The sequence below is a fragment of the Phoenix dactylifera genome, unplaced genomic scaffold (genome assembly GCF_009389715.1).
Source record: "Phoenix dactylifera cultivar Barhee BC4 unplaced genomic scaffold, palm_55x_up_171113_PBpolish2nd_filt_p 000591F, whole genome shotgun sequence".
Taxonomy (NCBI): domain Eukaryota; kingdom Viridiplantae; phylum Streptophyta; class Magnoliopsida; order Arecales; family Arecaceae; genus Phoenix; species Phoenix dactylifera.
Window position 1 is genome coordinate 22,565 of NW_024067990.1, and position 26,853 is coordinate 49,417.

At 39.7% G+C, this 26,853-nt stretch overlaps 1 protein-coding gene across 2 annotated transcripts in view; it reads left to right on the plus strand.

Moving 5' to 3' along the window:
* LOC103697373 (uncharacterized WD repeat-containing protein C3H5.08c-like) overlaps positions 1-25,305 on the plus strand; it is a 47,862-nt gene extending 22,557 nt beyond the window's left edge. For both annotated transcript variants that reach the window (XM_039119660.1, XM_039119659.1), the window contains exon 7: positions 24,341-25,305. In XM_039119660.1, coding sequence (XP_038975588.1) covers positions 24,341-25,041 — 701 coding nt within the window. In that variant the 3' untranslated portion in view covers positions 25,042-25,305. The remainder of the gene's footprint in view (positions 1-24,340) is intronic.
* Positions 25,306-26,853: the final 1,548 nt, after the last annotated feature.

The window sequence follows — 26,853 nt, forward strand, 5'->3', positions numbered from 1 at the left end:
ATGGTGGGGAAGATTTGGCAGTGACGCTCCAGGAATGAGATCAATTACGTGCTGGATATCACGCATTGGACGGAGTGCCTCTGGAAGATCAGTTGGGAAGACAGAGTGAAACTCCTCCAACAGAGGAACTACGGCGACCGGATGTTCGACATTTGACTCCACATTAATAACTCTAGCCACAAGGGCGAACACAGGTGAATGGCTTTCGATATCTTTCATTATCTCTTTCGAAGTAATGATGTGAAGTGACTCTTCTTTTTGTGGCGTAGCACCCTTCTTCTCAGGGCCGGGTTCTCTAGGAGGCAATGAATTCAGTATAATTTTCCGACCCTGGAACATAAAACTACACGAATTTGACCGACCATGAAGTGTGACGTCCCTATCGTATAACCAAGGTCTTCCTAGAATGACTTGACCTACGTCCATCGGAAGGCAGTCGCACCAAATCTCGTCTTTATAAGATAGGAATTGAATCGGGACAAGGCATCTTTCTGAAACCGAAATGGACGTCTTATCTAGCCAGGCTACTTTATATGGATTAGGATGAGGGGTAGATTTCAGGCCAAGGCGAGAAACAACTCCAGACGCAATGGCATTGATGCAACTCCCGCTATCAAATAAGATTTTGCATGTTTTACCATTGATCTTAATAAGTGTATAAAATAGGGAGGTTCTTCGCCAGTCTTGTTCGATCTTTGTTTGGGCTAGTGTGCACCTAACCACATGGAGCCTATGGTTTTGGTCATTCCTATCAGTGGGCTCATTTTGGTATTCAGTCTGAACAAACTCTAACCCGGTCTTTTCGTCTCCAAAGTCATCTACAAAATCCTTGATGTTTGGTTCATAGACTTCTTCGACACATTCAGTATCCTGGGTTCCTGCTTCAAGTTCAGTCATTAAATAGGTCTTGGCATTACATTGGGACGCAATATGGCCAAACTTTTGGCACCTGGAACACTGGGTTTGGTTTCTTAAGGGCGGGTTGGACCCTAATATGCCTTTTCCTTTATCAGTTGATGTACTTTGAGCAGGCACCGGGAACGTCCTAGTCGGTGTTTGGCTAGAACCGGGTTGGGAGGGATGGTTGGAGAGTGGTCTGGGTTGTGGGAGATGGCTTTGATTAGGTCGGGCTCCTGGGGGTAAAAACCGAGAGTCGGTACGTCTCACCACAGGGACTCGTAAAAAACTATCCACGTCTTGAGCCAATTGGTATGCCTGGCCAAGGGTAGTAATCTCTCGGAGGATCAATTCTTTCTGGATCTCCTCACGGAGTCCTGCTCGAAACCTAGAAAGAGTAACAGTCTCCTCTTCGATTACACCACACCTCATGTGAAATTCCTCAAATTGTGCAATGTAATCGGCAACAGTTGAAGTTCCTTGAGTTAGTTTCTGCCACCTATCCATAAGGCGTTGTCGGTAAGAGAATGGCAGATACTTCTCATTCAGTTTTTCTTTCATATCCTCCCAAGTGGTGATACGTGGAAGCCTCTGGGTCTCACGCCGATGTTCAACGTTATGCCAGTACCAGTGAGCTTGCCCAATAAGCTTCATTTTGGCAAACCGTACTTTTCTATCTTCAGTCATATCGTACCACTCAAAATAATTATCCATAGCTGCTCTCCAATCAAGGTACACGCTCGGCTCTAATTGACCAGCAAATGTGGGGGCTTCTACTCGCACGGTACGAAGTAGTCGCTCGTCAAGATCGCGCTGGTGATCAGGATAATGTTGGTTCCTAGGGGGATGGGGAAAAGCTACAGGCGGTGTGGTCAAACCAAACTCGGGATAAGCTGCGATTGGGGATGATGGTTCCGGAGTCCTAGGGTGTTGTACTAGAGCACGGATCTCATGTTGAATTCGTCGTGATCAGCTCGTATTGCAGCTAATTGTTCCAGAATATCTTGTATAACTCTGGGGTCCATGGTGGATAAAGGGGTCTGAGAGTCAGTGAGGAGGTACTCTCTACCACTACGGGTGGGCATACAGGAACGACTCTAATTGGTGATATGATATGCAATACTACTAATGAACCCTAATTGTCCAAATGTAATGCAGGACAACCTACTGATGCAACCCACTAATGCAACCTACTATGAATTCGGAAATCAGCAACTTTTTACAAAAATAACTTAAAATTAAATGTTACTAATTTGTACTTTGGTTATTTCAGAATTAAAGTAGAAAATTAGTCACTATAAGAAGTTAGGTTGCAAACACGTTTTACAGTCATTCAAAATCTGAAAGTAATCTGATCTATGGATGTTGATGATGTCCTGACACTAAGGTGTGCTAATTTAATATTTAGATTTAATTGGTAGGTAGGACGGGTGTGGTGGAAAATGTTCTAGGTTTTGCAGTTTGACAAGAAAATAAGTTTCAAAATAGGGCTGTCATGCAAGAGAACTAGAACATATTTAGATAAGCAAGCCCAAAGGAGGAAGAACCTATTACCTGTGGTGAATGCAGTTGACCAGAATCATCTGCTCGTGGAGTCTCGAACACGAAGTCAGTACCGGGCGAAGTTAGCTGGAACCGTGGACTCGGGCTGCAGCACAAAACCTTCTGAATTTCTGGAACGGGCTGAAGAAGATGCTGAATCGGGCCAGTAAAAGGATCTGCGGTCAATTGGGCTTGGACCGTGCTACAGTACAGCGCGCGGGCTGGGCTGGCGGCCTGCTGCAAGGAACTGGACCAGGCTGGTCGGGCTCGGATGTGGCCTGATGGGCAAGTGAAAACAGGGCCAGATCTGTTGGGCCCAACTGTGAATTTGGTGGGTGTAAAGTGGGTCTAATGAAGCCCACAATGATGACCCGACTGAGTGCAAGAAGGGGGAAGGGAAGTCGATGGTACTCAGCGAGGGACGGAAGCGGCCGACGGGAGAAGAGCTTGGCTGATGGGCGCTCGGACACGGAACCGGCGGCGGTCTTCCAGCGGCGGGTGCGGTGGTGGATGGTGGAGGTAGGTGGGACGCGGCCTGTGGAGTCGGCCGATGGTGAGGAAAAATGGCAAGGATGTACGAGGAGGCGGACAAAGGGAGGGAAAATGGGAGAGGGGTGGTGGCTGGACGGATGAAAAGGCTACCGTGAGAGATGAGCAGCGGCAGAGCTCGGCTAGGCGGCGGAAGTGGGGTTGGCACGATGGCGGCGAGGAGGAAAGGCGGAGCGGCTGGTAGTGGCGCTGCAGGCGGAGCTCGGCGACGGCGGCGAAGGGGTGGCACGACGGCGGTGAGGAGGAAAGGCGGAGCGGCTGGTGGTGGCGCTGCAGGCGGAGCTCGGCGACGGCGGCGAAGGAGACGGTGGAAACCCTAGGGTTTCCTTTTCGGCAGAACAGAGGTTAGTTTTTTTTTTTTTTTTTTTGGAAACACGTGCAGGTCACGTGATCCTACGGGATTTTTTTTTTTTTAACTTATTGGATGTGAACCCGGGCTATCGGGTTTTAGGGTAACGGGTTTAGAACTTACCCGTTACCACCCGTCTTCAACCTCCCGATTGATTCGGGAGAACGGCCCGGTCGCTTCGGCGGTGGTTGCGAAGCGGCCGAACGGCGTGGCGGCGGAGCTTGCGGCCGCAGCTCCGTGGTCGGAGGCGACAGGCGGCGGCCGGTCGTGGCAGCGGCTGGGCTTCCCCTGTGGGCGGTGGTCGGCGGATGCGTCGACAGTGCCGAGGGATAATGCTGAGAATTGATCGGCGACGCCCTTCTTTCCGGCAGCGGGAGTCACGCGTGGCCCTTCGACACGCTCCGGTGTCCGTGGTCGACGTACGGCGTAGTATTCGTGCGGCCACAGGAAACCGGGGATCTGTCGGCGCTCGGCCATACACCGGTGGTGGTGGCGTCGGTTGCAGGCTCCGGTGGAGGACCAGAGGCGGTGCTGCAGGGAGGGCTCCGGAGGATCTGATGGAAAGAACTGGTTGCAGCAGGGAGGGGCACAGTGGAACTGCTCGGCTACGGGGAAGACTCTCTTTTTTTTTTGTTTTGCTCTGATGAAAACACAGACCGAGAGAGAGGAAGGGTCGGATGCGGGTGGCTGTCGATCTGGGCCTTCACAGACTCGGCAGTGATCCTTTTTTTTTTTTTGAACAGGCTGACAGAGGGAAGGCCCTGTTCTCCTTGAAGCACCGTGAGAACCAATGGGAAAGAAGGGCTGTTGTTGGATCGGGGCTTTGGCAGCAGGGGCAAAACCAGCCTTGCTCTGATACCAAGTTGATGCCGGACCAAGTTTTAAATGGAAGAAGGAGAAGAGGGGAAGAGAAGGAGGAAGAAGAAGAGAAGAAGGAGAAGGGAGGAGAAGAGAAGAAGAGGAGACGTGGGGGAAAGAAATCTTTAATTCTTCATTAAAACCCTAATCAGCATAAAGTTCCCTGTAAATAGGGCCCCATAAGAACAATTAAAATAAACCCCTTACATAAAATAATTCCCCACAAATAAGCCCTAAAATGCAAATAAGCCCAGAATAAAATAAACCCCAAATAAATCCTAAAACACGAATAAACCCAGAAATAACAATAAGCAAATATGCAAATAAAATGGGGACCTAGCTGATGTCCCCATCAGTTATTGACCACCGAACTTTGGTTTTCATCATGCAATCCTTACAACTTAGGCTAGGGGTAGGCTGTAGGGTTTTGGTATGATATTAGGGGGCAGCGGAAGCACAGGATTTCAAAAATTTCTTAATAAAATTCTGTTACATCAAATCCTTATGAACCAAGATCACCTTAATAGTAACAATCAAATAAAAAAATATAAATAGAGGAATAGAGGAATACCTCCAACGCTATATCCAATATGCTGAATTTTCACTAGGTGCCCAAGTGTTCACCCTCCAACGTTGATCCACATAGGAACTGAGTTTAAAACTCTAGCTCCAAAGAATTTGATCCTTGATGCTGAATTCTTCCAAAAAACTCTAATGGCTTGCTTTCCTTCCTTTCTAATTTTCTTCCTTTTTCTAAATATCCTTTTAAGCTATTTGTCCTAAAAAAGACCTCCTTGTCTTGGCTTAGAACAACCTAACAGAGAGATGTTAGAAAGAAAGAAGACTTGTAAGAAAGAAGGAATAAGAGAGAGAGTTGGATTGGTTGAAAACACCGGGAGCGCACTCCCTTTTATAGGTGGCGTAGGGATGCATCACCAAACGATACATCCCATCCATTCCCCAATCAGGGGGCGTGTGATCCAAAGGGAGCGCCTTATGAGAAGAGGCGTATCTTGGAAGGAATGTGATAAGGATGAAAAGGGCGCCTCATCCTTCTCTATCCACCGCGTGATAAAAAAAGCGCCCTATCAAAAATCCTACGGACTTTCTCCTTACATCATCACGCCCCTATGAAGCCTCATTACTCAGCCAATTATGTCCCCATCCAATGGTGGACAACTGGACATCATGATCCAATGGCTATGATTGAAGGCGCCATCAAGAAGGGAGTTATGTCATCATCCAACAGCTTAATGATGATCCAAGGGCTCCAATCCAAGGCGCCACATCATGATTCCATTATGTCTTCATCCAATGGCTGATGAAGATCAAATGGTTATGATTAAAGGCCCTATCTAACTCAATCCAATTAGGTTCAAACCAACTCACCATTATGTCTTCATCCAATGGTTGATGAAGATCTAATGGTCAAAAGGGAATGTATCATCAAATCTAATCCAGTTTGATTCAAACCAAGCCAATTAGGTACCAACTCTTGGCCAACCCATATTAGAATATGATCTAATCAAATTAGATCAATCCAAATCAAGAATCAGATTCGAATACAATTTGAATCAGGAGCTAAGGTTTGCAACATGTGTTAGCATGTTTATTTTGCAAACATAATCTAATCTAATTAGATCATTAATCAATTTTCTTGTGTTTGACTTATTGGGTTCCATACCTAGCCTGCAGTAGGTGTGGGTGCAAGTTGATCTAACTTGATTAGAACTCTTCTAATTGATTTAGGTCCAAATTGTGCGAACCTGAACTTAACAATTATAATCCTTTCTAATTGGTGATCAAATTAAACTTTTTAATTTGATTAAACCTACAAGATAAGATTGACGTATAGCAACATATCATGTCTACCCGAAAGATATAGAATTTGGTGGAAATACCAAATATACCCTTTAGTGGCAAGTTACCGTGCAATTCAATCCTTAAATCAAATTGCATCCCGAATATACATATATGAGTAGGATCTATGTCAAACTCGATTACATATTCATGTTTCTCTCAATCTTCTAATAATAATTCGAATAATGAAATATTAGAAACTCTTTCTAATTTTCATTCTACCTTGATCAAAGGTTTTCTGAATTATTATATGATTAGAGTACGTAAGATGCGGTCTTCTCTTACTAGAAATAATTGATTCCTTGTCGACCTACTCATAACCTTCGTACACAATCCACCATATCCGGAAGATCCCGTGCACAACTTATTGTCATGGATGAGAGTAAACCAAAATATGGATTCATGTGCACAAGATACCATGGTGATCTCAAGTCAAAGGATTAGTTGCACAACTCCCACTAAGAGAATCATCTTTTGATATGTAAGTAAGACTCCATAAGATATTCTCTTGGCGGATCAATTCAGTGAACTCATTCCTCTAATGAGTACCTACATCTTTGTATTAGTGTCTCTACACAAGTGATTGTGAGATCAATCACCCTCTGCATCGAGCATACATAAGATGTACCAGTCTTACTGGTAGCATTGATCTCCGACTCAATATACCAAGAACTAGGAATATCTTAGATTAGGATTTTAGGATTTTAGATCTCACTGGCATGATCTCATCATAGCCCAAAACCTGTCGGGTTACCTCCACACGCGTTGCGACAATCGCAGCGGAAAGACACGCGCGGGGTCGTTCATCTCATGAACGTCCTAGGAAACGTAGATTTCAAAAAAATTCTGAGTTCTCTAACTTAGAAGATTATGAAATCTAATGGAAAGATTAAAATTAATAACTTGATTAATTTCAGTTCTACGATTAATCTAAGTAAAGATCCTATCTTTACTTTTGAGCGGGTAGATCTTCACCATTATCTGATGATCGCTGTATTTGGTTTGCTTCAAGCCGCACTAGCGTCCGGTCTTTACAGATATCCACACAAGGTAGACCGCTCCAAGAACCTTGATCTCACCGAGGTGCTAGCTCTCTTGCAAAGATCTTCTCTTGATGGCTGATTTTCTCTCTTTCAATCAACTCATTGATTTCTTTGAGAGGAAGTAGGAAGAGTAAGAAGACGTCGGCATGCTTCTTCACCTTTTCTTGCTGACGCCTGGAAGGAGGAAGGGGGTGGGCGGCTGAATCAAGGGACTGCAATGCTTCCAATACTCTTTAATGCCCCACGCCACCCCTCCTTTTATAGGCATCTCATGCCTAGCAAAATAAGAAATAATTTCAATGAGAAATCACTCCTTGATTCATCTCTCCAAATTTACCACACCCCTTACTTAATTCTCTCACACCCCTTACTTCAAAGGTTTTGGATCCTTTTGCCATGTGGCAACCTAGGAGAAGAGGAGAAAGAGGAGGGGTGGATGCCTCTCCATGTAGCGCATTGAACCAAACTAGGAAAGGAGGGGGACGCCCTCCTTTCCTTTGGGCGTGTGACAAGGAGGGGCGGACGCCCCTCCTTTCCTCATTTTGGCCTGCATGAAGGATGGGACAATCCCATCCATTCATGCTTTAATTTTCTAATCCAATTAAAAAACATGTGATCCCTCTTGATCAATTGAATTCTAATCCAATTAGAACCCAATGTGTCCTCCACTTTGATTCATATGAATCCTAATCCAATTAGGATCCAAATTGGACTTCATGAATTAAGTTTCTTATTTAATAAGGAGTTCTAATTAATTAGATCTTTCCATCCTTATCCTATAAGGTTGAGTCTAATTTAATTAGATCCAATTAAATCAATCAAACTGCAATCCAATTGCAAATCCTTCTTCTTTAACTCACTAACTTTTAGTGGGTTAAACCAATTGTCAATTAAATTGACAATCAAGATCTATTGCAATTCTAAATCGCAATCCAACCGTCGGAATGATCAAAACCTCTAATATGTGTGACCCCATAGGTTCTATTCTGTCTGCTAGTGAGATGTAGTGTAACCTCCATCGCAATATCATTGAAACTCTTTTCAATGAGTTATAACAATTTCAACTCCTCTTCAGGATTCACTGATCATCAAGTAAATGCCTTCGAGTCTCAATCCACTAGTGACACCTAGCAGCATATAGTGGCAACCCAGCAGAATGGAATAGATGAATCTCTTGGTGCAGTTAGCGTATGATACAGTACCTCTATCGTGGATTCTGACAAGATGGAGGTTATAGATAACTCGTCAAACCCCATTGTTTGTCTTATGTCAAATTTATTTGACTCAAGTTCGAGATTGAAATTTTTTTTTCCAAAACTGTCCTGGCCAAAGTCTTTCGAACTTAGTTTTATAAATTACATAGGATCACTCCTAATCTCGATAGATTCTATCTAGATGCAACCCTAATCCGATAGTGAACTACTGCAGCTAATTTGCACCACAAGGACCCTTAGGGCCCATATTTATGTGCTCGTCAAACTACAGCAACCTCACCATGATTAATTGAGGCATCGCGGGTCTAAGTACTAGTCATACAACTGCAGCATCAAGTAAGTCACTGACGAGTGGATGGATATCCAAGTGACTTCTTGCTTTGGTCACGCTCAGTATCTTTCTTCTCTAACAAGCATTTGCATAATCACTCCAGTGTCCCCACACTGTGGACTCAAGACTCGTTCATCAAGAAAAGTGATCTGTGCACTAATCTCATCGAATCAATCACTGTCCTTCGTGATGATCCATCGTTAGGAGCAATTCAGGAATTAACTACCTAATGACACATGTTTTAAATTCTCAACTCTTGAAAATATGTGTTATCATCTTATTAATTTCTAGGATGATTCATGGACACAATAACATGAATGAACAAAATGCCCAATTTTATTAATCAATAAAAGGGTCAAGTACAAATTTTATGCCCCAGAATAATTATAATGCGTCTGCCAAATTGGCTTATAGGGCATACTTTTAACAATCTCCCACTTGCACTAAAGCCAATCAAACATATATCTAAGCCCCCATCTTCTCAAGATGTGCTTCTGTCTTCTGCTGACTCAGCTGCTTAGTGAATGGGTCCGCCACATTGTTTGTGGAGTCTACTCTCTGCACCTCTACATACTTCTTTTCGAGGTAGTCGCGTATCAAATGATATCGCCACTCTATGTGCTTGGACTTCTGGTGAGACCTCGGCTCCTTAGCCAGTGCTATGGCTCTATTGTTTGTCGCAGTAGAGTGTGATGGCATCTGAAGACATCACGCCTAACTCTTCAACAAACTTTTTGTACTAGAATGCTTTCTTTACAGCTTCAGAGACGACAATGTACTCAGCTTTCATGGTAGAATCTGCAATGATCGGTTGTTTGGAACTCTTTCAATTTAACGAACCACCATTGCACAAGAACATATATCCTAATGTAGACTTTCTACCATCAATGTCAGACATAAAGTCTGAATCTGTGTATCCTTCTACCTTTAATTCTGATTTTTTTCCGAAGACCAAGAGCATATCCTTAGTTCTTCTTAAGTACTTAAGAATATTCTTTACAGCTGTCTAGTGCTCCTCGTCTGAATTCGACTGATATCTGCTCGTGACACTCACAGCATGTGCTATATCAAGTCGTGTACATAGCATGGCATATATGAGGCTCCCTATAGCCGAAACATAAGGGATCTTGCTCATGCGTTGAATCTCTTCAGATGTGTTGGGGCACATCTTCTTGGAGAGATGAATCCCATGCCTAAGGGGTAGCAATCCTCTTTTAGAGTTTTCCATGCTGAACCTCTTCAGTACTTCCTCTATGTACATTTTCTATTACAGGCCAAGCGTCCTTTTAGATCTATCTCTATAGACCTTAATTTCTAAAATGTAGGATGCTTCCCCAAGGTCTTTCATGGAGAATTCCTTAGACAACCAAAACTTGACCGAAGTTAGCATGGGAATATCATTCCCAATTAGGAGGATATCATCCACATACAATACGACGAATACAACAGCCCTCCCACTAACATTCTTATAAATACATGGTTCCTCTTCATTCTTGATGAAATCAAACGATTTGATTACATCGTTAAAACGAGTGTTCCAACTCCGAGGCGCTTGCTTTAGTCCATAGATGGACCTTTGCAGTTTGCAGACCTTATGATCACCATCATTGGAAGTGAAACCTAAAGGCTGCTTCATATAGATATCTTTCTCAAGATATCCATTTAAGAATGCGGTTTTCACATTCATCTGCCATATCTCATAAGCATGATATGCTACAATGGCAAGCAATATTCGAATGGACTTCAGCATGGCTATAGGTGCAAAGGTTTTCAGATAGTCAATGCCTTCGCGCTGACTATAATCTTTCGCCATTAGCCTTGCCTTATAGGTCTCTACCTTGTCATCCGAACTTAATTTTCTCATGTAGATCCATTCACATCCAATAGGTACTATACCTTAGTGGATCTACTAAGATCCAGACTTGGTTGGAATGCATGGAGTCCATCTCTGACTTTATCGCTTTCAGCCATTTTTTGGAATCGATGTCTAATATCGCCTCATTATAGGTATTGGGATCCTTACCTTGATCCCTATTTTCCACGAGGAACACTTCCTCTACTTTCTCTGTAAGTATACCTAAGTACCTTTCAGGAGAATGGAAAATCCTACTAGATCTACAAGACGGAGGAGGTTCTACATGTATTGGCTTAATATGAATAGGTTCTATAGGCACAGTGGCTCGTTGTTTTTCAGAGACTTTTCCTTCGAGCTTAATTTTCCTCCTACTGCCTTTATCAAGGAACAATTGTTTTTCCAGAAAGACAGCATGTCAGCTCACAAACACTTTATGATCCTCTGGGACGTAAAAATTGTATCCTAATGATTCTTTAGGATATTCTATAAAACGAGCACTAACTATCCTAGCCTCTAATTTGTCTGCCTGTTGTCGCTTGATGTAGGCCGAACATCCCCAAATCTTGAGATGACCAAAACTTGGTTTCGTACCATACCATATCTCATATAGTGTGGTAGAAACAAACTTAAAGAAAATTCTATTCAATATATAAATTGCTGAAAGTAGGGTATCTCCCTAAAGGAATAAGGGTAAATCAGTGAAGCTCATCATTGACCTGATCATATCTAATAGGGTCTGATTCCTTCTCTCTGACACTCTGTTGAGTTGAGGTGTACCAGGAGAGGTCCATTGTGAAACTATACCATTTTCTTTGAGATAATCTCGAAACTCTCCATTAAGGTATTCACCTCCTCGATCTGATCGAAGAACCTTAATGAGTTTTCCTGTTTATTTTTCTACTTCATATCTGAACTCTTTGAACTTTTCAAAAACTTCAGATTTGTATCTCATAAGATATACATACCCATACCGAGAGCAATTATCGACAAATGTTATGAAGTAAGAATAACTTTCCCTAGCCTGCACATCGAATGGGCCGCACACATCAGTGTGTACTAGGGTAAGTATTTCAGTGGCCTCTTCCCGTGTCCTACAAAGGGTTGGCCATTTTTCTTTGAAGGCAGGATTCACAAATTGGATATGACTCGGAAGTCAATGAGCCTAGAAGCCCATATTTCTCCAATTTGTTTATTCTGTCTTCTTCTATATGGCCAAGCCTGAGGTGCCACAAATACTTTTGATTTATCTCATCTCTAGATCTTTTAGATCCTATAGTGCTCACTGTTTGCTCAGATATATTCACAGATACATCCAAATGTAAGTGATAGAGACTGTCAATCATAAAACCACGTGCAACTATTTTATTTCTCAAATAAATGGAACAATAGTCTTTTTTGAAATTGAATTCAAAATCTTTCTGTGCTAGACAAGATACAGAAATCAAATTTCTACTAGCAGCAGGTACAAAATAACAGTCCCTAAGTATCAAACTAAATCCAGACAATAATCGCAGAGGGTAGGTGCCCATAGCAACAGCAGCAACTCTTGCTCCATTGCCAATCCGGAGCGTTATCGCACCTTCTGTGAGCCTTCTACTTTTCTTTAGACCTTACATAGTAGTGCACAAGTGAGCACTAGAACCAAAATCTATAACCCAACTGAAAGTAGAAGAAACTGTTAGATTAGTTTCAATAATGAGCATATCTGACATACTTTCCAAAGGCGTGTCTTCCTTCTTGCTCTTTATACTCCTATGTAGATTGGACAGTTCCTCTTCCAATGGCCATCTTCGTTGCAATGGAAACACTTTTCCTTGTCTTCGGCCTTTTTTTTTGGAACATCCTTTCTTGGCTTCTTCTCGGTCTTCTGCTTCTTTGCAGACTTCTTCTTTTTCCAGGTAGACTTTCTTTTAAAAGTAGAAATTAACTCGGCAGCGAGAACTGTGTCAACTTGGCAGCGAGAACTGTGCCCCTTGAACTCTTCAAGGCTCCCTCAGTCGTTACCAACATGTTTAACAATTCAAGTTTGGTGCATTCAATCTTGTTCATGTGGTAGTTTACTATAAACTACCTATATGAAAAAGGAAGGGATTGCAGGATCAAATCGGTTTGCAATTTTTTGTGCATGTTCATGCCGAGCTTCTCAAGCTTCTCTAAGTCCTTTATCATGGTCAGACCATGATCATGGACAGACTGCCCATCGCACATCTTGACCTTAAAAAGCCTTTTGGACACTTTAAACCGAGCTGTGCGACTTTGTTCACCATACAACTCTTGCAGGTGATTCAATATGTCCCTGACAGTCTTCATGTTCTCATGCTGGCATTGTAGTTCATTGGACATGGATGCCAAAATGTAGCACCTAACTTTATTGTCATCGTCCGTCCACTTAGCATGCGTCTCACGCTGTTCAGCAGTCGGACGGGCTAGTAACACCGGGATGTCATGGTCCAGTATATACCCTAATTTCTCACAACTTAAAACAATTTTTAAGTTGCGGAGCCAATCCTTATAATTGAGTCCGGTCAATCGATTGTTCTCAAGGATGCAGGTCAAGGAACTAGAAGCTGTCATTTTTATCTGCAGAGAGTAAAAATCCTAGTTAGAATTTTGTACTTGAATTTGAATTTCTATTTGTTTTAGGGACTTTTAAAACAAATATCTCCCACTATTTCCTCGAATCTCCTACACTCTAGTAGAGAAACGAAAATCTGTGACTCTAGGTTTCAAGTGGGGTGCTACGGTCCCACCAATTTACATGTCACCTCACATAATAGTTATTGGTGACACATAAACGATGAGTGTACAACTCTTTGTACAATGCCTCTTAAGCAAGTTGTAGTCTACTTGGTTTCCAAGTCATAAGTACCTCACCTAACAGTTATTGGTCCCATTTCTTGGTTAAGTCAGACCCACCATAATTTCTGCAGAAGTAAAGTCGTCATTAGGTTCTCACATAACAGTTATTTGTCTCCAACCCCACCTTTACCCCCATAACATCTCATGCTAATAGAGAGATCCAGTCTTCCGATGCAACTTGCCCACTGTGTCCAGCCGAGACAAATTAATGCCGGAAAGACCTTAGCAACTCTACTACAGTGGAAGACCTCTAGATTTAATATTAGGTAATCTAGTTTTAGTAATTCCAACTTTGAGCTTTTCATAGGAGGTAGTCGATCAATTGGCCAGGTAAGCAGGTGGAAGGCTCCCCTTACTCAGAGAGTAAGGTCCTAATTAAGTAACCACCTTTAATGCTTTTTTAGACACCAATTAGATCAATTAATCAAATATGGCTAGCTCAATGTATCATTCACTCGACTAATTGAGGAGATTTTAGGTCTCGATTAGGGTTTACATCTTATGTAAATATGAAAATCCTTTCATATGTTATTCGTTTACAACTTATGTAAATGACATATTTGTGTAGGTTTACACCCTATATAAATATGAAACCCTTTCATATGTTATGTGTTTACATCTTATGTAAATGACATATTAGTTTAGGTTTACATCTTATGTAAATGACCTAATCTATTTGAGTTTTTATTCACATCTCATGTAAAGATTGCTTAACATATATACATCTCATGCATATATCAATTTCCTTTTAAGCATAAGCCTAAACAAAATTATCCTTTAATGATCATGAATCCATGATTTGATCATATCTTATACATCTCATGCATATATCAATTTTCTTTTAAGCATTGGCATGAATAGAAAATTATTTTTTTATGATCATGAATCTTTGATTGAGCCTTATCACATGCATCTCATGCATATAATTTCATATTTGAAAGTTTTAATTATAATATGCTATCAACTGAAATTTTGATCATGCAAGACACAATTTTAATTTTTGCAATCTCATTGTTAATTAAAAACAGCATGCAAGATCAAGATTTTAAAACAAAAATCTGCATGCTGAAATATGAAATTTCAGCACGCAGAAATTTCAGCAAGCATATAAATCGCAATCCAACCGTCGGAACGATCAAAACCTCTAATGTGTGCGACCGCATAAGTTCTATTCTATCTGGTAGTGAGATATATTGTGGTCTCCATCACAATATCATTGAAACTCTTTTCAATGGGTTGCAACAATTTCAACTCTTCTCTTCAGGGTTCACTGATCAAGTGAATGTCTTCGAGTTTCACAATCCACTAGTGACACCTAGCAGTATATAGTGGCAACCTAGCAGAATGGAATAGATGAACCTCTATATGCGGTTAGCGTATGATACAGTACCTCTATCGTGGATTCTGACAAGATGGAGGCTATAGATAACTCGTCAAACTCCATCGTCTGTCTTATGTCAAATTTATTTAACTAAAGTTCGAGATTGGAAAACTCTTTTTCCAAAACTGCCCTGGCCAAGGTCTTTTTCCAACCTAGTCTATCAAGGTTGATAGATCCTATCTAGATGCAACCCTAATCCGACAGTGAACCTATGTAGCCAATTTGCACCACAAGAATTCTTAGGGCCCATTATTTATGTGCTCGTCAAACTACAGCAATCTCACCGTGATTAGCTGAAGCATCGCAGGTCTAAGTACTAGTCATACAACTGCAGCATCAAGTAAGTCACTGACAAGTGAATGGACATCCAAGTGACTTCTTGCTTTGTTCACGCTCAGTACCTTTGTTCTCTAACAAGCACTTGCACAATCACTCCAGTATTCCCACACTGTAGACTCAAGACTCGTCTATCAAGAAAAATGATCTATGTAATAATCTCATCGGATCGATCACCGTCCTTCGTGATGATCTATCGATTTGGAGCAATTCAGGAATTAACTACCTAATGACACGTCTTAAATTCTTAACTCTTGAGAATGTGTTATCATCTTATTAATTCCTACGACGATTCATGGACACATAATAACATGAATGAACAAAATGCCCAATTTTATTAATCAATAAAATGGTCAAGTACACATTTTATATCCTAGAACAATTACAATGCATCTGCTAAATTGGCTTCTAGGGCATACTTCTAACAAAACCATTGCCCTAATCTATGGGGTTCATCATAAATATGAGATGCTGCAAATGATGAAATATAATACTTTTTTTATTTATAATTAAAATGTTATATACATGATCTGGAAAAAACAAGAAACCCTATCGCAATACATATTGCGGTTGGCTTGTAGGGCACTATTCTTTCTTTCTCCCACTTGCACTAAAGCCAATCGCTCTTAAACTTTAACTCCATACAATCGAGGTGGCGATCAAACTGCTGCTGAGGTAAAGCCTTAGTGAATGGGTCTGCTAGGTTGTTCTTTGTAGATATCTTGTCTCTCGACAATCTCTCGAACGAGGTGGAAGCGTCTTAGAATGTGTTTGACTGTCATATCAAAATAGATATTCCAACTCCTCGATGCTTGCTTTAATCCATAAATGGATTTCTTAAGCTTACATACTTGATTTGTTCTCCCACTTGAAACAAATTCGTCTGGCTGAGTTATGTAAACTTCTTTCTCAATATGACCATTAAGGAAGGCGATTTTAGCATCCATTTGCCAGATTTCATAATCATAGTATGCAGCTATTGCAAGCAAAATCCGAATAGATTTAAGCATGGCAACTGGTGAAAAAGTTTCATCATAGTCAATTTCTTGCTTTTGCCTGAAACTTTTTGCCACCAATCTGGCCTTATAGGTTTCTACTTGGCCATTTACTCCAATTTTTTTCTTATAGACCCACTTGCAATCTATAGGGTTTACACCCTCTAGTGCATCAACCAAAGTCCATACTTGGTTGGTGTACATTGAGTCTATCTCGAATTTTATGGCCTCTAGCCATTTGTCAGAGTCCCTACTCATGACAGCTTCAAAATAGGTCAGAGGATCATCGTTCTCAACGATGTGGGCTTCATCATTCTCAATGATAAACCCATACCTCTTAGGTGCTCTTCGCACTCTATCTAACCTTTGGAGAGGAGATGTGTATTGTGGTTGTACCTCATCCATGGATACATCTGTTTGAGGAATATCTTGTATTTCCATTTGTAGGTCTTGAACTTCTTCAAGTTCAATTCTTCTATCCTTGCCCTTTTCTAGGATAGACTCTTTCTCTAAGAAAGTGGCATGCTTACTAACAAAGATCTTTTGTTCAGTAAGATGATAGAAGAGGTATCCTATACTTTATGACAATCTACAAATACACACTTATCTGATCTAGCACTTAGCTTGTGTCCAAAATTTCTTTTGACATAAGCTTGACAGCCCCATATCTTAAGGTACTTAAGATTTGGCTTCTTACCTCTTCATATCTCATATGGAGTGCTAGATACAGATTTAGAAGGTACTCTGTTTAATACATATGCAGTAGTCTCTAGGGCAAAACTCCAGAAGAAAATAGGAAGGTCTGTAAAGCATATCGTGGACCGTACCATATTTAATAGAGTACGATTCCTCCTTTCTGCTGCACCATTTAACTGTGGCGTATACGGAGGTGTCCATTCAGAGAGAATATCCTTTTCTTTAAGATGATTTAAAAACTCAATAGAAAGGTATTCACCTTTTCGATCTGATCGAAGGATTTTAATATTCTTTCCAGTTTGTTTTTCAACCATACTTTGATACTCTTTAAACTTATCAAAGGCTTCGAATTTATGTTCATAAGATACACACATCCAAACCTTGATAAATCATCAATGAATGTGATGAAGTAAGAGTATCCACCTTTAGTTGGAGTTGTCATAGGACCACATACATCTATATGCACAAGTCCTAATAACTCATTTGCCCTTTCTCCATGTCCAGTGAATGGAGACTTGGTCATTTTTCCAATAAGATAAGATTCACAAGTTTCTAATGATTTATTATCATAAGGATCAAAGAACTCTCCTTTGTACAACTTGTTTATTTTTGATTCACTTATGTGACCAAGTCGGCAATGCCAAAGAAGGGTGTTATTCACCTCTTCTCTCTTTCTTTTGTTGCTTTTATCAATATGATAGATATTGTTATTAAGAGACAGAACTAGAAGACCATTTTTCATAATGCCATTGCAATAAAATTTATTAGAAAAAGAAATAGAGCAACCATTGCTCTTTACATTAATTTCAAATTTTCCTTTAATAATAAAGGAATAGAAATTACATTTCTAATAATTTTTGGCATATAATAACAGTCTACCAACTCCAAGAGCTTGCCCGATGGCAACTCCAATCTGTAGGTTCCAACAGCTTCAGCCTGGTGGACTCTCCTCCAACGCCATAAAGCTCGAAGTCATCTTTCTTCAAACTCTAATTCTCTATAGTCCATGTAATGGCTTGCATATATGAGAACCACATCCGGTATCCAATACCCATGAATTTGAATTTGAAGAACTAAATGATAAACTGGCATGTAATATAAACATACCTTTTGATGCAACTTTTGCATCAGGATTTACAATTGCAAGAAAACTCTTGCAATTCCTTTTCTAGTGGCCTTCCTTGCTGCAATGGAAACAAGTACTTGATCCGGAGATTTTCTTTCTTTTCTTCCTCTTCATCTTGCTACTTTTAGGGTTCAATCTTTTCTTAGAACCCTTACAGTCTGACCTCCTTTTATCTATAAGGAGTGGACCCTTTTCTCTCTTAATATGAGTCTCAGTTGTTTGAGCATATTCAACAGCTCAGGCAAAGAGGTATTCAGTTTGTTCATGTGAAAATTCACAACAAACTGAGAGAAGGATTCAGGGAGTGACTGTAGGATCAAATCCTAACTTAGCTCACCATCCATAGCAAAACCTAATTGACTCAATCTAGTGATCAAGTCAATAACCATAAAAACATGGTTTTGCATGGATGTCCATTCATTCATCCTTGTGCAGAATAACTGCTTAAATATCTCATATCTAACAGTTCTACTTTGGTCTCCATACAGCTCCTTTAAATTAAGAAGTATAGAGAGAGTATCCATGTTATCATGCTGCCTTTGCAATTCATTACTCATGGAGGCCAGCATGATACACTTGACAGTCAAACTGTCATTCTTCCACACTTGTGTGTAGCAACTTCTTCTGTAGCATCATCCCCTAATGATCCAATATCAAGGGTTTTGAGGATATAAGAAAGTTTCTCCTGAGTGAGAACAATCTTAAGATTCCTCAACCAGTCCACATAGTCCGGACCAGTCAACTTGTTGGCATCCAAGATGCCTCTTAGTGATAGTGAAGAAGCCATTAATTCAGAATTAATTCTACATAAGCAAAGAACAAAACTAACATAAGCAGACCAATCATGATGACATATATACAATTAGATAAGGACTTTTATCTAATTGTTACTCCCACCATTTTTATCGAATATCATAGCCCTCTCCTATGATAAACGAGAAAATCCTAATTAATTAAATTTTTTTTAGTAGGGTTGAGATCCTAATTCCTCATAAAAGTCTTGTGTTAGCACAACAAATCTTTATGAGTTCAAAGGTAGGAAACTCTTTCCAATTGCATCTCATGCAATTCTCAACATTATCTTATCCTCTAAAACACTTATAGCCTTGTGTTAACACAACAAACTATAATGTTTTAATTAAGTCAAACCCTTCATTTCCATACAGTCATATTTGAATAATGTTATCCTTGTGTTAGCACAACAAAGTAACATATTAAAATATGCCATAAGCATCTTAATGCACCAAGACAATATTATATCAGTTTCCATAGCAAGCCTTGTGTTAGCACAACAAACTAGCATAAATTTTGATAAAATAGTGTCGAGGCATGAAGGAAGGCTAGGAGTAGTGTTTTTTCAACATTAAGCTATACATAAAAGATAATTAATCAAATTGGCCAGGTAAGTAGGTGGGAGGCTCCCCGTGCTTTCGCAACGGTCCTAATTAACCACCTTTGATACTTTCCTAGACACCAATTGATCAATTGATCCAAAATGGGTCAGCTTAAAGTATTTTGCACTACGACTTAATATAATTTTTATGAAGGCTTTCTGGTCTCTTGCACATTCTATAAATGTAACACATACATATGTAGCATTTCTAATGTAACATAGCAAGGAGTGTGAACATGCTTTAAGACATTTGAACAATATAACATTGCTATCTCATAGCATATAACAATCATATAATATTGCTTTCTCAGCATTTTTATAAACATGCTACAACATATAACAATGCTATCTCATAGCAAATTATAAATCCTACATCATGCATGTTCATTTGATTGAACCAATAAAGGTAAACTCTGTACCACTGTAGGGTTTTGATATGATATTAAGGGGTTGCGGAAGCGCGGGATTTCAAAAATTTCTTAATAAAATTTCGTTACATCAAATCCTTATGAACCAAGATCACCTTAATGAAAACAATCAAATAAATAAATATAAATATAGGAATAGAGGAATACCTTCAACGCTATATCCAATATGCAGAATTTTTACTAGGTGCCCAAGTGTTCACCCTCCAACGTTGATCCACACAGGAACTGGGTTCAAGACTCTAGCTCCAAAGAACTTGATCCTTGATGTTGAATTCTTCCAAAGAACTCTAATGACTTGCTTTCCTTCCTTTCTAATTTTCTTCTTTTTTCTAAATCTCCTTCTAAGCTATTTGTCCTAAAGAAGACCCTCTTATCTTGGCTTAGGACAACCTAAAAGAGAGATGTTAGAAAGAAAGAAGACTTGTAAGAAAGAAGGAATAAGAGAGAGAGTTGGATTGATTGAAACACCGGGATCGCACTCCCTTTTATAGGTGGCGTAGGGATGCATCACCAAAAGATGCATCCCATCCATTCACCCATCAGGGGGCATGTGATCCAAAGGGACCGCCTCATGAGAAGAGGCGTATCTTGGAAGGGATGTGATAAGGATGAAAAGGGCGCCTCATCCTTATCTATCCACCGCATGATAAGAAGAGCGCCTTATCAAAAATCCTGCGGTCTTCCTCCTCACATCATCACGCCCCTATGAAGCCTCATTACTCAGCCAATTATGTCCCCATCCAATGGTAGACATCATGATCCAATGGCTATGATTTAAGGCGCCATCAAGAAGGGAGTTTTGTCATCATCCAACGACTTGATGATGATCCAAGGGCTCCAATCCAAGGCGCCACATCATGATCCCATTATATCTTCATCCAATGGTTGATGAAGATCAAATGGTTATGATTAAAGTCCCTATCTAACCCGATCCATTTGGGTTCAAACTAACTCACCGTTATGTCTTCATCCAACGGTTGATAGAGATCTAATGGTCAAAAGTGAATATGTCATCAAATCTAATCCAGTTAGATTCAAACCAAGCCAATTAGGTGCCAACTCTTGGCAAACACATATTAGGATATGATCTAATCAAATAGATCAATCCAAATCAAGAATCAAATGCAAATCCAATTCGAATCAGAAGCTAAGGTTTGCAATACGTGCTAACATGTTTATCTTGCAAACATGATCTAATCTAATTAGATCCTTGATCAATTTTCTTGTGTGTGACCCATTGGGTTCCATACTTAGCCAGCAATAGGTACGGGTGTAAGTTGACCTAACTTGATTAGAACTCTTCTAATTGATTTAGGTACAAATTGTGCGAATCTGAACTTAACAATTAGAATCCTTTCTAATTGGTGATCAAATTAAATTCTTTAATTCGATCAAACCTACAAGACAAGATTGACGTCTAGTAACGTATCATGTCTAACCGAAAGATATAAAATTTGGTAGAAATACGAAATATACCTTTCAGTGGCAAGTTACCGTGCAATTCAATCCTTCAATCAAACTGCATCCCGAATATGTATATGAGTATGGATCTATGTCAAACTCCATTACATATTCGTGTTTCTCTCAATCTTCTAATGATAATTCGAATAATGAAACATTAGAAACTCTTTCTAATTTTTATTTTACTTTGATCAAAGATTTTCTGAATTATCATATGATTGGAGTAAGTAGGATGCGGTTTTCTCTTACTAAAAGTGATTGATTTCTTGTCGACCTACTCATAACCTTCGTACACAATTCACCATATGCGGAAGACCCCGTGCACAATTTAATGTCATGGATGAGAGTAAACCAAAACATGAATTCATGTGCACAAGATACCATGGTAATCTCAGGTCAAAGGATCAGTTGCACAACTCCCACTAAGAAAATCATCTTTTGATATGTAAGTAAGACTCCATAAGATATTCTCTTGGCAGGTTAATTCAGTGAACTCATTCCTCTAATGAGCACCTACATCTTTGTATTAGTGTCTTCACATAAGTAATTGTGAGATCAATCACCCTCTGCATCGAGCATACATAAGATGTGCCAGTCTTACCGGTAGCATTGATCTCCGACTCAATGTACCAACAACTAGGAATATCTTAGATTAGGGTTTTAGGATTTTAGGTCTCACTGGCATGATCTCATCATAGCCCTAAAAACATTGCCCTAATCTATGGGGTTCATCATAAATATGAGATGCAGCAAATGATGAAACATAATGCCTTTTTATTTATAATCAAAATGTCATGTACATGATCTGGAAAAAACAAAAGAAACTCTATCGCAATACAGATTGCGGTTGGTTTGTAGGGCACTATTCTTTCAGTAGGAGTCTGATTCCATAAGGTTTTTGCCCTCGCTTTGATCCCTGATTATACTAAGCCTTGTCTTGCAAGCATCGTCTCGACTGCCTAGAGGCCTGTGCTCCAACCTAGGATGGGCTGTTATAGGGTAGCAAGTAGAGAGTAGCCCCTCCATCTTAAAAAAGAAGGGTATTCTGCATAGTTATATATGTAAAGTTATTATAAGATACTTGTTCAAAAGCAGCAGTGCCAAAATATGGCGGAAATTGTTTTACAAAATTATAGAATTTGGATTTTTTTTTCTTTTTTGGTAGTAAGAAAGTTCAGCTTTTACTGCTAACCTAACACATCAAATTTGGGGCTTTGCCAATTTTTCTGTTGGGATCACAACAGTGGATCACTCTCTTAACAATGATAAGAACTGTTTATCTTGCTGTCATATAAGACTAAACTCTGGTTTTAACTTCTCAGTTTGTAGGATAGGAATTACATTGCTTGAAGACACTGGATGATTTATTTTGAGATGCGTATTTTACTTACAAACATGCAGAAAGATGAGTAGAAATCCACAACAGGAATTTTAATAGTTTGATAAAAAAATTTAAAAACTCACCCATGCAAGTCTATGACCTTCACTGTTACCACACCTGGCCCTAAATGACCTAGCAGCACATGTGCAATAGGCCAACATATAGAAACAAAATAAAATCTTTTTTTTATCAAAATAAGATGCTCTTATGGAGCCATTATGATATTAATACACAAATTGATTCCTTCTAAATCAATTGGTCATGAATGCCTTTCATTATGAGGTTGATTTTGAAGTGGTTTTGAGTTGAGAAAAGAAGAGACTGGAGAGATTTGAACAGGATGAAGTCTGGAATTCATTAGTAAGAGCCTTTCTATTCATGATGGGGATTCTTTCCAACAAAAAATTGCTTGTCGACAGCCCATTGAAATATTCATATTTTAGATCAGGTCAACTGGTTATTTAGTTTTTGATCTATCTTGAACAATTGTTCCCGATAGTTTGGGGGATAGGCAAGCTTAGCTGCGCATAGTTCAAGGGATTACATTTATCAAACACAGATATGATCCCATGTAAGAATCAAGTATAGATTTGATTTCTGGTAGCAAAGGAGGGGGATGTAAAAGGGGTAAAAAGGATGAAGCAAGAGAAGATACTGGAAAGAGACTTGTCTGATAGATGACTTCTTTTGGCTCTTAGATCCTATTGCTGATAGGATTGGTTTTAAAGAGATGGATGGTGGGAGAGTCGGGAAGGGAGCGTAGTCTCTCGAGGAGACTAATTTAGGCGAAAGGATTCTGTTTGGACAATTGTGATGTATTTTATTGAATCTAATAGACTTGATTTGTTCTGGACATGCGTGTGTATCCTGATTTGTTCATTGATGTTGATTATTAATTGTATATATTGATTACATGGGCAATTAATTAAATTACATTAAATGGTATTTGTCGTTCGATTTAATACTTTCTTCTTGAACTTCACTAGCTAACATTCCATCAGGTCTGTGTCATAATTTTGTTATAAAATCTCTTGGTTGAAATCATTTTGCCACCGGAGAGGCAATGTGGCTAATAATGGGAGATACCAGGATTGAGTTAATCCATTTTCACTCTAATTTTAATTAATTTGACCGCTTGAATGAATCATCATTCTGATATGTGGTTCAAGGCATGGTGGATATTCGACATGCGCTACTTGCCTTTACACAAAAACTGTAAGTTGTATGCCTAGTGTTTAGCCTACCACAAACGTAAATCAGTTTTTTCTTGCATTTGTGTGCCTATTTGTTGCATGTTTAATACGCTTGTGAATCTCCGTGCAGCTTAGTTCTTAATATAGAAGTATGTCTATGATAGTGTTTTTCAAGAGAAATTAAGACAAGTTATCAGCATGCAATAGATTATCAGAAGGTGGTTGCTATAAAATTAATATAGGTTTGCACATCACATTAATTAGCAATGACACTTAAGCATCTCTTTTTTGAGATAGTGGATAGAGAAATTAAAGACTTGCCATTGATGGGAAACTAAGATTATAAGGGAAACATGGTGAAGGAATATCATTTGTTCCCTAATAAATATCTAATGAGTCTTTAAAATATTCTTTGCTGAAAGTTGAATGAACTGCTTTGTTGTAAAGAAAAGCCTGATGTGCTGCTTTTTAGTTTTCTTTGAAGATGCCTGGGTTTGAAATTTTGATTCTATTTTGGCAAGATGGAATTGGTTCTTTGTTTTTTAATAGCAATGGCAGTTTATATGATGATTGTCCACAATTGTGGGTTTCAGGTTTCAGGAACACAAGCAGTCAAATTTCTGCATCGTACACATCTGATGGGAGGTATGTCGTGTGTGCAAGTGAGGACTCCCATGTGTATATATGGAAGCGAGATCCAGCACGCAGCTTAGGTGCTGGAGGGAAAAGCAAAGGTTGGAGTACAACCCGATCTCACGAGCACTTCTTTTGTAAAGATGTCTCAGTCGCAATCCCATGGCCTGGCAATGGAAGCAACTTTGGACCAACATCGCCATCTGTGCCACTGTGGTCTAGAAGGTATACTCATGAACAGGGCGAGAGCAGCGATTCCCAAATATCCATCACCTCTGAGGATAACTTCCCCATCAGCAGGAGCCATTACCTGCCGCTTCCTAAGAAGAATTCCCCGGAACAGACACTTCCCTGTGCAGATGAATTCCGCAACATCTCTCACTTGGGACCAGAAATTGGTAGTGGGTCATTTGTTTCAGCTTGTTCTTCTTCAATGCGGTCTGGTGCAGTTTCCTCTTCGATATCAGATTCTGGCACCTTTTCATCGTCCCTGTCATCTTGGGGATGGTCTGTTGGGGGCAGCAATAGGACCAGCAATATCGGTGCCGCAAATGCGTGGGGTCTAGTAGTAGTGACAGCTAGTCTGGGAGGGGATATCAGGATATACCAAAATTTTGGCCTGCCACTTCGGCTTAGCCGTCAAACCAATTTATTCTATTAAATTACTCCCAGCTGTGCTGACGTGCCCAACTCTATTTTTTCCAGATGTTGGAGATCCTGCAGTCCACTTGCAGTCGTACAGGATCAGCCTTGTAATGTTGTGCGTGAGGGATGTGAACTTTGAGGTTCTAGGACATGTTCAGGCCCGATGTGGCAGAACTGGCTCGTTCACCAAGCATATTGTATCAGCCAAAACCGCACATTACAAAGCGCTGCTTTTTCGCATATATCTGAATGATCATCAACTTGGTCTTAAGACGTAAAATTCAGCTGCAAGATTGCTATTTGCATTTTTGTGATCAGAGAACAAGACCCAGCCGCTCACCCGTCAAAAATTCTATCCACATGGATCTGTCCGTTACAAGAATTTCTGAATAATTTGATGCACCTCTTTTTGCTTCATCATGGTGACCGCACATTGCCGGCAGGTCAAGTGGACAAGCATAAGGGGCCCGTGGGCACAACCTTGACAAGAATAGTAGAACAGATGATCCTCAGCATCATGCTAAATGCTAAGGGCAGGTACTAGAGCATAAAGATGTGTGAGCGTCGAGCGATCAAGTAGAACTGGTATTCCTGGCTTTTAGGCTGTGTTTAGATGGCAAATAGCTAATAAGGGAATAAATAAACTAAATCATCAGAATCACTCTCTAATCAGATAATTATAGTTTAGAATTATTTACTGTTTAATTGACATTCTGAGATACAATAGAATATGTTGTAGGAAAAAAAATGACAAAAGCAGAGAGAGAAGTCTACAGATTGAGAGACATTGGCCAATTAAATTTGCCAATTTTTGATCATTCATCTCTCATTCTTCTGGTTGCGTGTACCAGGAAAGAGGTATTTGTGGATTTTCACTAATTAAGATGAGATAAAGGATGGGGATGGGGAATGCTCGGGATCCTAGGGAACTACCAGTTCCCGCTCATACATAGTTTGCTTGGAACAAAAATTCTATGGTGGGCGCACTAGAGTATCGTATAGGGCAGGCTTTCTATTTTGCTACGTTTTTTCTGACGCTAAGAGGAAGTCCCAAAGTTAAATCAAGATGGGATTCCTCCTACTAATAGAGTTCATTTTCATGACTTGAAATAATAAAAAAGGGCTACATGATATACCATACACAATGCATGTCGGATGATATGCATCTAGCAAAATAATTATCTAACATTCCGATACATCTTCAAATAAATCCATACATAGTGTCAAGAATATGGTATTCACCAGTACATACTATATGGCCAAGTGGTACACTTATAGTACAATAGTCATCCAGCATCTTAATATACGCATCTAAGTAAATCGATATATAATTTACAGAACATGGTGTTACTAATATATAGTATATTGTCAAGTGATATATACCTAACAAACTAGTCATCCAGTATCTTCATACCTATCTTTAGATAAATCGATACATAATTATGAAAGCATAGTTTTCACCTAGTGCACAGTACATATTTAGATGAAATACACTCATCGATTTTTCAATATATACTCCAGTAGCAACCCAATACATATCTCTAAATAAATTAATACACAGTTTCCAAAATATAGTATTCACCAATGCATAGTATATAATCTGATGATAAATACTTAGCAATATATTCATCCAATGTCCTAATATACACCTTCAGAAAAATTGATATATAATTTTCAGAATATGATATTCACCGGTATATACTATATAGCTAGGTGACATGCCTAGGAAAATAGTTATCCAGCATCTTATTATACGTTTCTAGATAAATCAATACATAGTTTTCGGATTATTATATTTACCAGTATATAGTATTTGACCAGATGATAC